Source organism: Hippocampus comes, unplaced genomic scaffold, assembly GCF_001891065.2.
Source record: "Hippocampus comes isolate QL1 unplaced genomic scaffold, H_comes_QL1_v1.1 scaffold285, whole genome shotgun sequence".
NCBI classification, from domain to species: Eukaryota; Metazoa; Chordata; class Actinopteri; order Syngnathiformes; family Syngnathidae; genus Hippocampus; species Hippocampus comes.
This window is the reverse complement of record NW_017805073.1, coordinates 567,362-586,358: the sequence shown is the minus strand read 5'-3', so window position 1 is coordinate 586,358 and position 18,997 is coordinate 567,362. Positions and strand designations below refer to the sequence as shown.

Below are 18,997 nucleotides of genomic sequence, written 5' to 3'. Positions count from 1 at the left end.
GACATCCCAAGATTCTTTGCGCGCCATTTCAAAGGTGGTTAAAATTAAATTAAAAGTAAAAAGTCAAAATGAACCGCTACGGTTAGTGTGTGTTAATGTTTATATGTGTATCTATATATACGAAGATATACCGTATAAAATATCCGCTATAAGAGAGGGACCGAGAGAGAGAGAGAGAAACAAAATAAAAGGTTTTATTTCAATTTTTGATTTACTTGTGCTCTTGTGTGGCCTCAATGAAGAGAACAATTGTAATTGCTGCACCTTGAAGAGGGAAAAAGTAACTTCCTTGACCTCAATACCATGGATGACACAATGAGCGAGACGTGCGTTTTAATACACAAAAGACACAGTGGGAGTTGCCACATTTGACTTTATTTGAATTTCATGTTTACAGATGTGGCTGTTTTTGGATTTGTATCAGCGTGTGGTTGATCCTGTGGCACTCATGTGGGATATGACAGATTTTGTTTGTATTCCCCTGGCAAACGATTGTACAGTTTATTATAATCATGTAAAAAAAAAGTCCTCAGAACTACAAATGGCTTTGTCCTTTTCTCTACTTTAGCACCTTTCACGTAAAAATACTGACTTTGTGATAACTGTGAGTGAGAAAAAGAAAAACCTCAAAACAAAGCCTACCATTAGCTTCATACAAAAATGCATATTATACAAATCTTTGATGAGTGTTTTTAGGTTGGACAGCTGACCATAGATTTAGAATGAATAGAACAAACTAGTGACAGATAATCGGCCGAACTTAAATGTTCTTTTTTTTTTTTTTTTTGGAGGGGGAGTCAAACAATCTCCACGCATACCAGTGGGATATCAAGCTGCATCAGTGCTTTTACATTCGGTAACGATCATGCTCATAGAGGTTGGGTTGGTGCTTTTGTGTTCACGAGTACCTTGAAGGACTGTGCCTTCTTTCATTCTACGAATTCTAATTCTATGGCGTGGAGCGTCGCAGTTCCTGACTAGCATATCCAGCGGATGAAACGCTCAAAGAAAGACGGCTTGTTCAACACGGCGTAGTCGTCGCCTCTGAAGATGGACGACATGTCACCGAGCGCCACCTTCCGCAGCACCTCCTCATCCGTGTCACTTCCCAAGGCGATGACCGTTGGAACGCCCTCGGCTCGCTTCATTGAGGACACGCCCTCCTCCAGCTGTTCGCTGGATGTAATGCCGTCAGTGATGAACACGAAGGCCAGCTCGGCGTTGCGGCGAGCCAAGCGGTTCCCCTGCAACCCAAACGAGCAATGGTCAAGATGAAGTTCAAATGGGTACTATTTTCTACTCCACAGGCATTGTACGCATCATCACATGATAAAAATCGAGAGGCCTTCATTAAAGTCACACGAATGACGTGTCCTGATAAAATGTAAGCTCGTCCACGGAAAAAAACAAAACAAAACAGCTTCCATTCTGTTTTTACTTATTACATGTAATAAAAACAGATGAGACAGACAGCATACAGCTGCTGGTGTTATTGTTGTTTCTTCTAAACTATGGGCGAGTTGCTTTGATGTGAGGATGAGAGGAGTCGGAACAACAACAATGGGCAAGTGTGTTTTGGCCACTCACGGTATCTTCAGTATGTGGTTTGGTTAATGAACTAAAGGTGAAGGGGGGAAAAATATGTCAAAATGGCTCTGCAATCCGTTTTTTCCCTGATGTGGCAAAATGCGCCTGTGTCTGCACTGTTCAAGCAACAGATGGTTTTGCTCTGGTGGTAGAGTGGCCGCGTCTCAATGCGAACATTGTGAATTGGAGTCCTAGCCCTGTCAAAGTATGAGCAAGATACTGACTCTCCAGTTACTCCCGATGGTGACTGATGCCATCGGCGTGTGCATAAGACTCTTGATTATGGACTCTTCCTCCATAATCATGGACATCACTGACCACTGACTTATACACGCTCCACCCAAACAGCAAATCAAAACTACAGCTAAAGCTGAGAGATGCTTCGACCGTGAAATGGAGAAAATGAATGGCTGCTCTCCAATTGACAGTCAGAAGAGGCCACTCGAAATGCCACGTCATGTTTAATATTAACCGACGCGCTGTTGCTCTCCGTCCGGTGTTGTCGCTTCTACTTTTGTACTGGCTTGTAGTTGTTTACTTTCTTCTTTAGACATATGCCCATCAAGTCCTACCCCACAACCTGATGATTGATGTCGGATAACCTAAAGTATATTCAAGCCAAGATGAGTTGCAATCCATTTCATGTTTGGATTGGCTTCACATGCGAATATCTTGTCTGGTGGGTTTAAGGGCGCAATTTGCGAGCATTCTGGACTCCAGCCACTGTCGTGACCTAACCGCCAATATGCTCAGAGGTTACGGCCGAGACATGAGGTACACGAGGGCCATGAGCGCGTCGGCTGCTGTATGAGCAGACCGTTCCTTCAAAGCCAATGCGCGCGTGTGTCCTGTTTACCTGCGCGCCCGCTCGATAAACCACATTGTTGACAGCGTGGATGATTGCGTTGCCCAGAGCCGAGGAAGAGTCCATGTAGGTGACTCTCGCCAGCGAATCCGAGATCACCGTCAAGTTGTGCGTGAGTGGGAATTCGACGCGCTGTTCTGTGGGGCTGCCGTACTGCACCAACGCAAAACGGGCATTCCTCTCATCTGACGGGCCGTTTGCCAGGGTGAGGCGGCGAGCCATGTTTTCAATGAACTCCTTGGCCCGGCGGTGGTTCTCCAGTCCCATCCTCTCGGAGCCGTCCAAGAGGAACACCACGTCGACCGGCCGCTGCACGCAGCTGGCCACGGCGGGCTCTGGAACGCACACGTACAAACACGTTAGGTCTTAAACGTCAGCTATCGTGTCCGGCGAGCACTTGATTTCAGGTGTTGTACAGTCGTCACCAGGAAACCACTGTTTTTGCTCTCTACTCAAATTTATTTGGTTACAATATATAACATCATCGGTACATCCGGTTCTATCCAAAATTCACATTTGCAAGTTGCAGTCACTGAGCTAATATGTCAAAAAGAGCCGCGATGAAAGCCTGTCATCGACTGTCTTTGTTATTTATTGGACTACAAGCCAAGCCACATGCAAAAAAAACATGCGCATATAAAAACCATAAGTGGTTCTAACTCTGTTAAAAAAAGATGAAGGCACCATCATGACACCCCAAATTAAATAAATCAAAACAACAGCATACATCTTCTGATTCATACACGACATGATATGTGTAATATGATCTTTGTGGAGGATCGGGGCGGATCATTCGCAGAGGAAAAGCCAAAATGAAAGGTTGTAACCATGGACGTGCGCAAAACGCCAAATAATATGAAGTCATTGGAGTATTTCCGCAAGCCACTGATTCACTATGGAAACACGGCAGCGTCACGAAGCCACCTCCCTCAGCACAAGCCTGAATGGCGCGATGGAACTTTCTTCCACCAAATGGAATGGAATCCATGATGCGTCATAATTTAAGTCCCGAGGCGAGGTACTTCAAAAATGAAGAAAGAAAACTTTGTTTTGCTTTTGGGAAGCTTGACACAAAAGTCATTCCGCCAAAAGGCCAGCATAACCTTGATGTGACTCTCTCACATGAGACCACGTGGGATATTGCACGTATCTGGATTAAAAGGTGCAGTGTTGTTAAGATCTCAAAGTCCAGCATGAAGCAGATTCATGAGGTAGCAGGGTTAGCATATTAGCATTAGCAGAGCCCTATCGCTTTCTCGGGGTCTCCCATTATGTCTCCGTAGACATATTTGAAGGAGTCGATGAACAGCCGGGTCCACTCCTGCCTGTCTGCTCCCTTGGCCAGTTTTGCTCGTTGGGCGGTGTACGCCATGGTTGCCACGCCGACACCATATTGTTCCTTGCCCAGTTGATTCAGAAGGCCGGCCACACTCTCCAAAGAGGTGGGGACCAATGAGGGGGCGCCTTCCTCGGCCAGAGGCCTCCATGCGGGAGGGCCTCGCCACGGAGTGAAGCGCCCTCCTGCAACAAGGGGGCGGAATAACATTGTGGGCGGGGTCCCACGAACACCACGCAGAAAATAAGATGCTGAAGGCGCACCGAGTTTCATCTCGTGTGCTCACTTTCCAACAAAGGTTATTTTGTGTCATTGAGCATCAGCAAACGTCGATTTTCATAACACTGTTTTCTCAAGGAATTTTAGTCCATCAAGTTGTTGAAATGTCAAGTGTGTGTGGGTAAAATGGTTGTTTGGGACTTGGGTTGAAAGAAGGTTGGGAAACCTCTTTTTACTTACCTTTAAGTTCAAATTCTGAAACCAATCGGATGGTAACCATCCTATTGTTGCATGTGTTTTTTTTTTTTTTTTTAACATATTGTTGTTCTAAAGTTTGTTTGCTTCATACATACGAACTATGCCATGCAGACAGTTGTTGTGAAATGTAATTGGTGGTACGGGCTCATGTGGATTCAACTCAATCAAAGACAAAGAAGCAAAAAGACAGACGCGTGGAATGCGAGTGTCAGACAAATGTCGCCCAATGTACAACAGCTTCAAAAAGCTCACCTGACTTGCATGGCAGATCGGGGCATATAACAACAGGATCTGAAACAAAGACGTACGCGGAATTAGCGGGGATCGACTTTTGAAAGCTCTTGTGCCCCATTTACGTGCACGTGTACCTGGGCAGAGGACGGTCTCGATCTTGTCAATGAACTCCTCAGCCACCAGGTCGGCAAAGCGCCTCATGCCCAGCACCCTTCCATCCCTCTGGCAGGCTATGCTCTTCAGAATTTCATTCTCCTCAATCTGGTCGAACATGTCCCCAATTCCGATGGCGCTCACGTCCACACTGGGATCGCTGCCCCCGCCCCAATAAACCATTAGCTCCATCCGTGCGTTGACATCAATGCTGATATCTCCAAACGCATTTCTAGTGTGAGGTACCTGCAGAGGTAGGTGAGCAAGGAGTCATCATCTCTGGGGTCGAAACGTCCGTCGGTGATCACCACCACGGTGACGTTGGCTTTGGCTCTGCGGCTGTCCCTGATCAGATTGTCGTAGGCGTACTTCAGAGCAGATGGAGTCCACGTTCCTCCGGCGATCCACTCCATGCGCTTCACTGCATCCTGAATATGACGGCAACCGGCAAGTGGTTGGCAGTGTGAACAAAGCAGAGGCCGGTTGTCGGTTCAAATCGAGTTTCGGTTACACTTTGCGGATAGCGTTTAGGTGGCAATCCTAACAGAGGAACTTCTGAAGTTGAACGTGCGGCCAGTTATGCAATTTGTTTGTAGTTTGAGCAAATAAGTATCGATGAATTCACAAAACGAAACAAAATTAAAAAACAGCCAGGTCATGGATGACACAATGAGTCTCCACTCTTCAGTCAACTCCACCAATGGGTTTTGTTGTATTTTTTCATGTGTGTGTGTGTTGTACCACTATACAGTACAAGGTTACCGTTGATGCCCATAGAAATGGAAATGGAACTTATTTTGTGATGTAACAGCAACATAGTCACTAAAATAAATATCTGTGTGACTCCCGATTGTTCAGGACAAAAAAAAAAATAGACAATACAATTTTCCAAGAAAAGAGCAATAAAACACAGAATATTACCTATCTCCATCCTACAATACAAATGCAATGTATAGATTGCCATCTTCTATATCGTGATGAAAATGTTAAAATGCAGCAACCGTCCAAATTTGGGCGAGACCTTGAAAGCGGAGAGTGAATCAATTTTGGGATCGTCGAGGCGGATGGCCTGGAAAGTTCCACTGTGACTGTACTGAACGACTCCCACTCTTGTGCCTGGAAACAAAATCGAGTTGCGGGAGACAAGTTGCGGGACGGATCGGAAGCTTGAGCTGACCGAGGATGACCTGTTTCTGACTCGGGGTCTTTGGCCAGCGATCCCAATCGGTTGATGGTGTTGATGACAAAGTTTTTCTCCAAAGTGAAGTTGGTCAGGCCAACTGACTCGGAGCTGTCGATCACAAACACAATGTCCAGAGCGCCACATCGTTTTTCACAATCTGCAAACGGAGAGACAAACTATAAGGATGTGACGTTGGCTCAGAGGACTCCAGTGAGATGATGGATGGCACTGGGAGGCTCACCGCAGCAGCCGCATGTTTCCCTGATGTAATTCATGACATCACATTCCTGCAGAAAGAAGTGATCGTTACGTACCGTCAATCACGTCTTTCACATTTGAATTGATGTGATAAAACGAGAGACTTACAGTGAGGCCGGGGTCTCCCTCGGGACCAGAATCTCCCTTTAGAAAAAAAAAGAAATGATGATTTGAACGTGTCATCAGATGGGGAATTGAAATTACTTTGCTGCAGTTTTGGGTGACTTACATCACGCCCAGGGTCACCTCGAGGTCCTCTGGGTCCAGGCTCACCCTGAGGTCCCGGTTCACCCTTTTAAAAGAGAAGTCGTGACTGCGCGTACGACGGCATGATACAAAGACTCCACGCCACCCAAAAGGGAAACTTACAGGCTCTCCCGAGGGCCCTTTATTTCCGGGCTCACCCTTGGACCCGCAGTCTCCTCTGCTGCCACGAGGTCCACGATTTCCCTTCTCTCCTCTCTCGCCCTACGGAAAAGCAGTGAAATGTCGTGGCGCCGCTCGCATGCAAATATCCACTTGTGACAGATTTTGGTACCGAGGATCCTCTTGGTCCAGGATAACTGAAGCCCGGTCTTCCGGGGTCTCCCTGAATCGATGTGAAAGAAACAATGAAAACACTCATCACGCGTCATCATATGCGATGAAGACGGAGCGACGTCCACCTTTGGCCCAACTTGTCCCGGATCACCTCTCGGTCCAGCATCGCCAGAGTCACCTCGCGTGCCCTACGATGAAAACAAACTCCAGTGGATGTCGAAAAGGAAAGCTTTGGGCGATATTGCCCAATAGATCATGTGACGTACATTGCGTCCAGGCTCTCCTGGTGTGCCCGGTGGTCCTCTGGGGCCTGGAAGGCCATTGTCCCCCTGTTGAGATGAAAGACGATCGATAACGGGCCAAACGCATTGAACTGAATGGCTCCCGTTGAAAAACATTTGAGAAGGTCTTCTTACCTTTGCGCCTTTGTTTCCTGATTCGCCCGGAAGACCCCTCAAGCCCTCTGATCCCATTTCACCCTAAATATAAAGGACGGTACGTTACTGGTCGAGTAATGTACAACAAAAAACACACTAGCAAAATGAATCAGTAAACAATAACGAATGAATTTCTTTTTTTCGTGATGCGTCAATGACTGAGTGCGCTTGAAGGGGGGAAACGGTCCTCCTTCACCTGATGAAACCAAGATCATTTTATCTGTCAACGCAAGGAATAGATTGAGGTTGGAGCTTTTTAACCACATCTAGACTTGTGCCAGAATTCGTTTGAAATATTCACGTGTTCATGCCCGAAGAAACAAAGTGCACCGAGGGGGAAAATTGAACGTGAGTTTGATTCAAACAGATTTCAAGGGCGCTGTTGTGAACGCACACTGAGTCATACCTTGTCCCCCCTGACTCCATCTGGTCCTTGAGCACCCTTTGGTCCATAGTCCCCTCGCCTCCCCTAGAACACACAAAAAAAAAAGTGCAAAATCCTAACCAACTCAAAAACGGAGAGAAAAAAAAAACCCCGATAACGATTGGATTGTTTGGCCTTACAGGCTCTCCTCTTGATCCAGGAAGTCCTGGAGTGCCCTAAAAAAAAACAATGCACAGATGAGTAAAGGTGGAACAATCAAGAGATTTTTTTGGCGGTGTGATATTTGGGAATCTTACAGCAGATCCTTTCAGTCCAGGCAAGCCGGGCGATCCGGGACTTCCCCTTTCTCCCTGCGAACAACGCGCCACAATTGTTGAGCATCTTTCAAAGTGCTTTCGTCACTGATGTGAGTCTTGATCATCCTCATTACCTTCGGTCCGCCTTCACCAGAAATGCCAGAAGGACCAGATCTTCCAGGACGTCCAGGATCTCCCTACAGGCACATCATCCCAACGAGTGTTACGGATGATCCATTTGATTTGATCGGAGTTCCGTGTGTTTACCTTGTCTCCGGGAGTTCCGGCAAAACCACGTTCGCCGACATCTCCCGGGTGACCGTCGGAACCCTACGAGGACGAAACGTATTTTTTAACAGCTCAGAGCACCTGTTGAAGGGTTCACTGATAAGGTCATCGTACTCTGTCTCCTGGATCTCCTTTGCAGCCGGGAGCGCCTATCCGTCCAATTTTACCCTGTAAGAAAATCACAAGTGGATCAAACACAGTCAATAAGGGTTCTTTGGGTAGACTGTTGCAAACTGTCATTTTTTTTTCCCATTTGCGATGGAAAACCCAAAGGTATCTAATAGGCTTATCCTCGCGAGGGTCACGGGCATGCTGGAGCCAATCCCAGCCATCTTCGGGCAGTAGGCGGGGGACACCCTGAACCGGTTGCCAGCCAATCGCAGGGCACACATAGACAAACGGCCATTCGCGCTCGCACTCACACTAAGGGACAATTTGGAGTGCCCAGTCAACCTGTCGTGCAAGTTTTTGGAATGTGGACGGAAATCGGAGTACCCGAAGAAAACCCGCGCAGGCACGGGGAGAACATCCAAGTTCCACACAGGAAGGCTGGAGCCGGAATACAACCCTGCATCTCTGCACTGTGAGGCCAGCGTGCTAACCATTCGACCACCGTGCCGCCCCGCAGGTATCTTTTTATTCTCACCTTCTGTCCGTCTGTTCCGTTACGTCCTGCGATTCCGGCCACACCCTGATGACAAAAACAAGATTAACACACGATCAGAGCCCAGGATGGCTGAGGGATAATTAATCTTCATAATCACAAAGAAGAAAGTCTTACCTTTTTCCCTTGAGCTCCCAGCTCTCCCTGTAGACAACAAACAAGTCATTAATGGTCACTCGGCATGATCCTTCTATGCTCGGCGACGTGTAACAGGGAAAGACGAAAGCCTCACCTTCTCGCCTTTAAGTCCGGGCTCTCCCTTTACAAAGGTAAAAAAAAACAAAAAAAAAAACAGAAAATCAGAGATACCGCAAAATCCACAATCTCACGTTGTCAATGCGGACGGACGATGCGTCTTACTTTGATACCAGGCTGACCGATGGGTCCTTCGATACCTGGGTCGCCTGGACGCCCCCTCTGTCCTTTTGGACCTGGATCACCATTGTCTCCTTTAGCACCCTACGGTGAAAAAGGAGGCGGGGTTAATGAAGATGAAAGTGGAAAAGTTGGACAACAACAAACAGCGTGTGTATGCAAATCTCACTTTCTGTCCTCGGTGACCTTTTGGACCTGGTGGCCCGGCTGTCTCCAGGCAAGACACTTTGTAGCACTATGGACGATCAAGAGACGAATCAACAATCATCAAAAATCAAATTGGCAATTTGCATTCCGGAGAAGCGTTATCATTCATCCTTTTGGCATTACCTCAACAAATGATTGATGTTTCTGTGAAAAGACAGAAGAAACAAGGTGTTATTAGTTGAGCCTATGCGCGCCTTCATTTGTCGCTTTGAGTTTTAGTCACCATGGTCTGAATGATGCGGTCGATGGTGTCCGTCTGGATGACAGCTCTTCCAGAGCTCAGATCAACAGCCAAGAAGTCCCTCCTGTAGACCGACGCCGGAGCGTTGGCGATCTCCCTCAGTCCGGTCTCGTCAATGTTCTTGGATGCCGCCACCACAAAAATACGGATGCCCTCGTCCCGCGCCCTTTCCGCCGCCACTTTGATACCCCCGCAGGGGTTTCCGGTCACGTGACCGTCGGTGATGACCACGGCGAATCTCAGGGCGTTGGGGTATGAGGGTGAGCGCAGCATTTCCATGGTCATGTTGGTGAGGGCGCAGTCCGTGTAGGTGCCCTTTCCCAGGTAACGAATTCCCCTGACACCCTGGAAAACCGGCAAAAGATTGTTTTGGATTTGTTTCGTATTTTCATGTCCAACACAAAACTTGTTTCTGGATGAAATGATTTCTCGGGTTTTGAATGAAAACAACGCGGTTAGGTGGCGTGGACGCATACCGAGAATCGGGCCAAATTTGAGCCGTTCCCATCAAAATGAGCAAAAGCCCGACTGTCGCATGTTTGCTAAAATATGATTTTGCATGTTAATATGGGATCCTTTTTCCTGGTCATGGAAAACATTTGCGTGGCTGAGTTCAAAGGCAAAGAAATTGTGGACTCAAGTCCAATGGAAACTTATGTCATGCCATTTAAGGCTATGGTCTTGTCGAACTTTGAACAACAGTCAGACAATAGAGCCTATCAAATTTAAATGCAGTGGATTAACGACATGCATGAAAAAGACAACGCGTCTTTCAACAAATAATTGGTGTCCTGAAAAGAACACGGCCATGTCAGCTGAAGTTGAACGACCCCCGTTTTAGCTAATCCTCACATCTGCTCAATATAACACTGGCATCCAGACAGGAGTTCAGAACCGGTTTTAAAGATGTTGGGTTTTTTCTTTTCTTTTTTAATACGGGCGGGAAGTGTGAGCAAACAGTGCTTTTTCCAAAGGAAGCCGTTTTAAACCCCTCTAGTGACCATTAAGATGTCTTCATCCGCCCATTGGGCTGGATGGAAAACCCAAAGCAAATGACAGTAAGTACTTGAACTTTCATCATGATGACACAAATCACAGCGTGTGACTTACAGAGATGAAATCACTCTTGGATCCAATGCGGCTGAACACTTGCTGTCTCTGGGAGAAGTGCAGTCCACCGATGTTCCAGTTGATTCGCACAGCACCTCGAAGTTCGGCCGCTTCCAAACGATCTGCAAATTGCTCACTGAAAAGCTACGGTAGAAAGACGTGGCACAAAAAAATAAATACATTAGGAAACGCAGTTTTGAGGTGGAACACACTGGACATCATTTGCATGTAAAAGGTCAGTGGGAGACAACGATCCACTTTCTAAAGTTGAGTTGCCAGTAAAAATGAACCTTAATGCTCTCCACGAGTGATCCAGGGGGAGTCTCCTGCAGGGCGATGGTCTCAGACGTGTCAATGGTGAAGTACACATCAATAGGACAGTCTCTCTTTTCTGGAGTAAAAGTACAAGGGCACGATGAGGTTCAAGCTATGCCGCTAATGTGCTGGTTGAATGCAGGGAACACATTTCGCGATGCGACTTTTTCCAATCGCAAAGCATGCAACTGTAGCTGCTGAAGGTTTCGAGAAACATCCACTTACTGTTGCATTCAGGTATCTGGCCGTTACTCAGGGCACCAAAAATAAGGCACAGGGCAATGACCTTTAACCCCTCCATCTTCTTGTCCGTTCTGCTGTATAAGAGAAAAACACACACGCACACCCATGAGCCGAGCAAATCAAGATTGTTAACCAAACATGAAGAAGAAATGTTAAAATTAGATAGTGATTAGAGTGAGTTTTGATGGTAGACAAAACCTTTTTTATACTTCGGGCCAAGTGCACAACGCCTTTAGGGTTCCCTTTTTCTTTGTGAATGGCAATCAGTGGCAGAACAAGTCCATAAAAAGATGAGTTTGTAATGTTGTCACGTTGATTGTGACATAAAATTATCCATCAATTTTCTGTTGTCCTCCTTAGGGCCATGTGTGATGTGTGGCACACCCCAGACTGGTCACCAGTCAATCATATCGGGTACATATAGATAAACAACCACTCACACTCACATTCACACCTATGGAAAATTTCAGTTTCAATGAACCTCACATGCCGGTTTAGGGAATGTGAGAGAAAGTTAGTCGTACAAAAAACACACACACAAGCATGGGGAGGACATGCAATCTCCTCACGGGAAGAGCTGAACCCAGAAACTCTCAACTGTGAGGCATATAGAAAAAAACCACTTTGTCACCTTCAACGTCGATAGTATATACAGTAAGTTTATTTACTTTGTTATGATCCTATAAGGAGAGAATGTCTGTTACTGTGTCGTCAAAGCAAGCAAGAGGGTGATGGAAAGAAATTTGGGCACTGCGACACTTTTCGGGAATAACTCAAAATTTTCATTGTTTTGGACTCCCCTGGAAAGTCCTTTTGACCCACCAGATAACTGACATGTCACGGCAACCGAGCGGCGCACGTCTTGCAAACTCTTGATCGTTTCCCTCTTTTTGGATGCAGTTATATGTCTGCTAGCGGTGGCACCCTCTACTGGTTAAAACTTGAAATAACATCTCATGGAAAATCGTGTGAACGAGCTCAAACTGGAGGTGCCGTCAGCCTCGAGGTAACAACAAAAGGTGGTGGTAAGGGAGTTAAGATGAGTGATTTCTCAAGAGAAACAACATACATTCAAGTTTAATGTATTTCTTTTATATTAGAGCAATTGAAAGTTAATTGTGGTTCCGATATTCTGCCACTGGAAAAAGAGCATTTCAATTCAAGCAATTCAAGAAAGACAAAGCAGAAATACAGAAATACTGTCCATTTGCTCGAGTGGGCAACATAGAGTGCTGCGGCACACCGAATCTGGCAGGCGGGCCTTTGGTTTGACACCTGTGCCTGACAGGCCTGACTGGATCAGCTCTGCGAATCCACCGGTTGGGGGTACAAATACTGTAAAGTACTGCTGTACCCTGTGGTTTCAATCTAGAGAACGTGAGGTCAATTTTGGCATGATGCCTGCCCATCATGATAGCCATCCATCCATGTCTATGCCCACCACTTGGCCTCATTTGGGTCCTGGGTGAGTCGGAGCCAATTCCTGGGGAATTTTTGGCGAGAGTCAGGGTCACCACCCTGGACTGGTTAGTTACCCGTCAATGGCGGGGCACACTCAATACACAAACAGCTATTCACACCCAAATCCACAACTATGGACAATTTAGAGTCTTGAATTAACTTAGCGTGCATGCTATTGGTATGTGGGGTGAAGGAAGAGTACTCGGTGGAACATGCAAACTCCACATCGCGAGGCCGTAGTTGAGATTTCGAAACCTGAGCCTCAGAACGGTGATGATAACCACGTTAAAGAATGAATTTTAAAAAATAATTCCTTCAATCGAACCCCCACATTCAACTAAATACAATTTCGTGAAGAATCACGTTTCACGCCTCGTTTTGGACCTTTGCATTTCTGACGACCGACTAATTGTGTCTCCCTCTAGCGGACAAAAAATAAAAGGATGCGGAGAAGTCGCTCCTGCAGATGTTCCCACTCTGTGCACAAACCGGAAAAGTGACGCTTTTTTTAAACTCAACCTGTAAAATCTCGCAAACGTATATTAAGTGATAATTGAGACGAAACAAAGAGTTTTATCTTCTGTGAAATTCAATGAAGTTGCATAAACCAATTTTTGTTCTGCCACAACTGCGTTCAATTTTATACATCTAAAAACAAGAAAGTGTGAAACAGATGGAGAAAAGGGCAGATGAGTAGAAATAGGAACGCACGTTGTTGTGCATTCAAAAAGTACCACTTACCCGAAATATTTCCAACTTCAAAACTTGTGCACCGCTGGTCCAGTGTGGATTATTCCCTCATTTCAGTTAAGGGGGAACACAGACAAAAAAAAGAGGGGAGAAACGGGAAATAAAGTCCTGGACACGCGTTGACTTTCCGCAGAAGAGCCGTCCGTTCGCTCTCCTGTCCCGGTCCAGCCCCAACCGAAATCACTGATCCCTCCTCCCGTACGCGTAGCAGGAGTTTGTAAACATCCACTTGGGGGCGCCCTGGCTCTGCAGGACCCACCGCGCGCGTGCGCGTACGACAGGCCCATTGGAACGCTGGCCACTGTGGCAAGGAAATGTGCCAAAGCTTGAGCTGACTGTAGTGTGAAACCTCTTAACATGCAACGTGGTGTGATGTAACAATGTCCGTTAATCTTACTGTACCTAAAATGATTTTTCAGGTTTTTGCAGTTTCCTTTTATGGCCATTTTTTACTTTTACACCCTATATTTGAAAACAGACATTTGTCCTTTCGACTGCTGACTTTGTGAAAATAGGCGTGTTCCCCTCTACAAGTTCGACGGATCTTGACACTACGAAAAAGACAATAGAAAGCGGTAAAGACAGATCTTGGACAAGAATAAGGTGGGAGGGAAAAACAGGGGCAGCGTTGACATGGAGAAAACTGAAACATAAACTACAACCACGGTCCGCGGACCGGTACCGGGCCACGGGCCATTTGGGACCGGGTCTCACAAAGACAGACCAGCGAGCTTTGAGCAAATTGACTCCATCAGACGTGGCGGAAACGTGCGCGACTCGAGCCCATCGCAGTCCCCCTTCTAACATTGGTTTGCAATTTGAAACAAACGGAATCGGCCAATAAATGAAAGATGAAACAGAAAACAAAAAGTTATCGTAACACATTGACCAAACGAACAGCTAAACGCGCAGCTGATGGGCGGCCATGACTTCCGAAGATGAAGCTATTTGGACAAGAGAACTTCCTCCCGTAGCGGTATCTCCACGGCGACGTGGAGGAGGAAGTTGCTGTGCGTCGTCTATCGTCAAAAGCAAGGCCAAACTAGAACCCGTTGAATCGTTTGAACAAGTAGCACCCAACTGGTCAAGTGGAGCGCATGAAAACTGCGAGCAGAGTTTGCGCAGTCCGCCCACGTGAACATTAGCAATTTAGTCGCTAATAACTAGCCGATACCCACCGGATGAAAGCGGCAATCAATCGTGCGTGTCATCTTTCGATCAGTCACATTTGCAAGTAGCAATGATGATAACTTTAATTCATTCTAATTTTGTGGTACAGTAGAATAACACTGTTTGAAATGAATGACAAAAAAATGTGTGAATTAAAATTTTAATTAGTCTATAATTATCTTTGCTGTCAGTACCTTAAAAAGTGGCAATTTTAAAAAATGGTTGTCGGTCCGTGAACTGCATGTACTTGTCTCAACTGCTCTATGACATAAAAAAGGTTGGGGACCGCTGGTCTAGAGGACCCAAATTGAGGATGCATCCCCTTATTTAAATTACTTCCAGGCGTTCAGCACAGCACATGTGGTGAAAAAGTGAATAAAAGTAAACAGGATGAAAAGCAGACTAAAGAACTCCCACACTCGTGTTCACGAAGGACCCTCGCTTGTGTCTGTTCGAAATCAGTTGGCGAAGTTGGAGGAGTTTATACGCGGCGTAAACACCGAGAGATGCTCCTTGGGCCCTCTCGCCGTCTTTACGTGTATAGGTGCTTGCTCACTTGCCTACGTGCTCGAGACACACTGGGAAGTTTCCTTTTGAGAAGATTGACACGCATCAGCACCCCCTTTTGTGTCCACGTGAAGCCCGATATCCTCTTGACTTTATCGTGGCTGTGGCAGCTGCAGCAGCACATGTTCTATCATGTCAGTTTGTCCAATTTACTAGAATTTCTCAGGGGGCTTGCGGTGGCTTGTAGCCACTAATGCCTTATCCAGCTCAAAACACAGGGGTCAGAGGCTTTTAAATGCTGCTCCACATCTGCTACATGAATAACGGCCAATCGGTTTCGAGCAACGGATGAAGGTATCACCGTACAGCGGAACTAGTCAAGTCGAATGCAGCATTTGCTTGCTGATCTGAGCTCTCCTCACGTGCTGACGTTTTGCATGACGACGATGCGTTTATTTGGTGTTAGTGCTGTGAAAAAATAGCCAAAGCCGGCCACGACCTTGCTGATGAACAAGATACACAGCGTGGGATTCCCCTCCGTTGCCTAGCAACTCGACTGATTGACTCGTACATTGTTGTACGTCCGGAGGCGCGGCGCACATTATCTCAGAACATATCTGGTAAACAGAAGCAAATTTCACTCTCTGTGAAGACCGAAATTGTCCCTCACTTTCAAAAGGGAGTCTCCCAGACCAAGCTCAGCCGAGACTACGACTTGGCAAAGTCGACGTTTTCGACAATTATCTGTAATGGCACCAAAATCGAAGCCAACAGATTGAAAGATGATCGTTGACGGCTTCGGGGCGTTGCTCATCCTGAACGGGAGAAGGCACTTTTCATTTGCTGACAGAATCTTTTCAGAGATGAAGTCGGAACGCGACAGTTGCTTGTTTCATGTCTTATAAAATCATTTTGTCTTCATAAACACGTATTTGCGATTGACACGTTCACACTGTCTTACATATTCATGTTTTTACATCTACAAATGTTCCTATTGCATTATACATCGTCGTTGGCGGCCATTTTAGTGGAAATAGTTACAATGAACTACCGTTAAAAACCTCGAGGATTCGTGATGTCCCTCGAGGTGCGTTGTATCCAGGTTCGACTGTATTTCTAAAACTTGGCCAGCTATTCCAAGCACTAGAGTGAAAAAAATTGAGTTATCGTGCAATTGTTGTAATGGACAATTAGTCGACATCCGCTGCACACGAGCTAAAGTATATGAATGGCTCTCAAGTTTGGAATCGAAACATGTCAAATTTATAAATGTCAATGATGGGAAAGCAGAGCGGATTATCAGTCTGTATCTAATTGGAGGCAAGGCTTGGCTGCATTTTACCAAGGAAACGGAGGAGGAGAGGGGATGAGGGAGAAAAAAAAAGGGGGGTTGATGGGGTGGGGTGGGAGCCCATCTGGTCACCAATGAATCTCATCTCTGTCTTAGCCATGGAAAAGTTTTTCCTTAAAAAGAGAAGAAGAGGAGTGGAGCTCTGTGCATAGGATGGCGGAATAAAGTGTTGGAGGGGGTGTTCTGGTCCCTCTTAAAAGTGTGACTCATAAAACAGGAATGGCCCTCTCCCCCAAATAGGAGTAAAGCAGCCTCTCTCTCTCTCTATCACTACTGCCGTAGTTCTCACAAATGCTCTCTCAGACTTTAATTTTTTTTTTTCCCCCTTCTTAATTTCTTTCACATGGACCCAGAAGACTTTTCAGTCCGGGGTGGGGAGGGGGGGGGGGATTTCTGCATAATCTGTCCCAGAATCATAAACAGTTCCAGTATCACTGAACATTTTCCAAAGAACTGCAAATTCACTTCAAGCTGTAGGCTCCCCGAGCACAGATGAAACATGACAACGAAACACGGATGCGCGCCGTCAATGCGCTGATTGACGGTGAAGCAAAACATATGCATATTGTCTTGCTGCGGTGACAGTTTTTTTTCTTCTTTGGGGGGGTGACAAGATGTTCTCCAGTGCAGCTCCCGTGTGCAAAAAGGACCCGTTTTAGCCCGAGCAGACTGTCAATTCTGATAACGTCCACTCCTCTCTATCGTGTTTCTCTTCGGAATCTCTGATCTCACTTTCTCCAGATGTGGTTTCCGTTGAGGCAAAGCAGCTGAGAGTCGTTACCTCGCCGCTCTTCTTGGCGCGCGCGCTTCACATGCGCGCGTGCGCGCCGAAATCCGCGCGCTCAACTCCTGTCACTCGCGTCGGCCGCTTCTCGTGGAGAGTGGGCTGAGGTCTGACAGTAATCCGAAAGGCCTCCTTGCAGCTTTCGAAAACAGGAGGAAGGAGGAAGTGCAGTCCCAGAAAATACTGCTGTGAGCCAAGACAAATTTCAAAGGAACAGCCCTCCATACACAAACACAAATGCAACCGAAACATCACACACAAACTCTGCTGAAAGATGTGATTCGACGCTCCGGATCTTAGAAATATCCAAAAACTAATATGAGTCTCGTTAAAATTGCTCACACGGCAGTGATCCAATCGGTGGCTCAATATCAAGTCTGAAAACAGAACCCACGCTGAGATGGTTCCACTGGAATTGTTCAGTAGGCCAAGAGTGAACTTTTAATCGAAAACAGGCGTCGAGCTTTAAGATTTACGCGTCAATACACGGTTTCTATTTTGTGTGTCCATGAAGTTGAAAATGACAGAGGCTCTTTTCGAGCTGCGTCTGTCGTCCACGAGAGAAACTGGTACTCTCTGAGCCTTGCGCAAGGAAGTCAGAGGTTAAGGAGAGGATCATAGCCCCGGCGTGGAGCCCGAGCGTTGCTCAAGGGCACGTCCGCGGGCAGGTATTAACTTGAACTGCTGCGAGTAGCCCACAACACTTTGTTTCTATCCACCCTTTTTCAAAAAGCGCTTGCCCTCAATGAGGTCGCGGGTCATTTGGGCGTCACTCAGTTGACTGTGGGGAGGGCTAAATCCTCAAATGGTCATCAGATTTTTCCACGGCAAACAATTCCCTCGTTCAGTTACTGTATATATAAAAAAAAAAAATCAGTTCCTGCACATTTCAAATGACTGAAATTTCCCATGGAAAAATAATGGTGAGAATGTAAACAGAAAAAAAAAAAAGAGTAGAAATGAATTCAGGGAAAGTTTTAGAAGGAGCTGAGGAAGTCTTGTTTTGGCAATAATAAAACAGACACGGGAATAAAAGTGGCAGTGAGATGCTCGATGGTGACACACCAAAAAGCGCAAACACGGAGTGCTTATCATTTTCCTTTTTTTTTTTAAATTTTATCTTTTTTTTTAGCATTTTGGTTTTTGAAACATGCTTTTAATATTCTCTTTTTTTCTTTCACACTCTACAGTATTTGCTGTACTTTGAATGGCAGATAGCAACTAGTATTTTCCTAGGTTGGAATAAATTCAATTTCTGGTTTTAATCGTCATCATCACACTTTTCCTCTTTACCAACACTGGGGCCATTTTGTGGTAACAAAAAAAAAAGCGAGAGAGAAAAAGCAAAGCACACGTTGAAGACTTAATCCTTGACCTGCTCCCAAAAGATTTGCTGACGTCTTGAGTGATGTAATGCCTCATGACAACTTGAACTTGTTAGACTTTTGAGGTCTATTCTGCCACCATTTTTTTTTCTTTTCTCGAAGACAACTTTTGGGGCGTTTGACTTTGGAGCAGCGGTTCTTAACCTTGTTAGAGGTTCCGAACCCAACCAGTCCATGTGCCCATTCACCGAACCCTTCATTACTGAAAAATAAAAATATGATTTTTTTTTTTTTTTTTTTTTTTACAAATTCAAGCTATAAAATACACATTTATTAAAAACAGAAAAAGTAAACACAATTAGTGTGAATATAAAATATAAGTTTTTTAAATCATGCATAAAATGAACCAGCCAGTGATGGCCAAGCGGGCGTGTCATAACTAATTGGCTCTGTCG

At 45.8% G+C, this 18,997-nt stretch overlaps 1 protein-coding gene across 2 annotated transcripts; it reads right to left on the bottom strand.

The window, feature by feature from the left end:
• Positions 1 to 353: 353 nt before the first annotated feature.
• On the bottom strand, positions 354 to 13,587 carry col6a2 (collagen, type VI, alpha 2). Of its 2 annotated transcripts, XM_019864826.1 has the most exons (32): positions 13,397 to 13,586; positions 11,177 to 11,265; positions 10,927 to 11,027; positions 10,637 to 10,780; positions 9,509 to 9,871; positions 9,409 to 9,429; positions 9,248 to 9,313; positions 9,064 to 9,162; positions 8,936 to 8,962; positions 8,821 to 8,847; positions 8,686 to 8,730; positions 8,154 to 8,207; positions 8,019 to 8,081; positions 7,886 to 7,948; positions 7,752 to 7,805; positions 7,635 to 7,670; positions 7,477 to 7,539; positions 7,050 to 7,112; positions 6,900 to 6,962; positions 6,759 to 6,821; positions 6,632 to 6,682; positions 6,463 to 6,561; positions 6,323 to 6,385; positions 6,202 to 6,237; positions 6,077 to 6,122; positions 5,840 to 5,992; positions 5,674 to 5,768; positions 4,899 to 5,080; positions 4,634 to 4,812; positions 4,518 to 4,556; positions 2,444 to 2,787; positions 354 to 1,244 (listed from the first exon to the last, which is right to left on the bottom strand). In XM_019864826.1, exons 2-32 carry the CDS (start codon positions 11,250 to 11,252, stop codon positions 978 to 980), a joined length of 3,045 nt encoding a protein of 1,014 aa, XP_019720385.1. In that variant the 5' UTR covers positions 11,253 to 11,265; positions 13,397 to 13,586; the 3' UTR covers positions 354 to 977. The 2 variants fall into 2 exon arrangements, with proteins under 2 accessions (XP_019720385.1, XP_019720386.1); XM_019864827.1 differs by lacking the exons at positions 354 to 1,244; positions 2,444 to 2,787 and adding an exon at positions 2,850 to 3,973 and having other exon boundaries at positions 13,397 to 13,587.
• Positions 13,588 to 18,997: the final 5,410 nt, after the last annotated feature.

Excerpts from the sequence above, each read along its gene's own strand:
- col6a2 (XM_019864826.1), bottom strand. The coding sequence starts at position 11,252 with ATGGAGGGGTTAAAGGTCATTGCCCTGTGCCTTATTTTTGGTGCCCTG. Across the intron at positions 9,430-9,508 it reads ACCGCATCATTCAGACCATG|AAACATCAATCATTTGTTGA; the intron begins GTGACTAAAACT and ends GTCTTTTCACAG. Across the intron at positions 7,671-7,751 it reads CTGGACTGAAAGGATCTGCT|GGCACTCCAGGACTTCCTGG; the intron begins GTAAGATTCCCA and ends GTTTTTTTTTAG.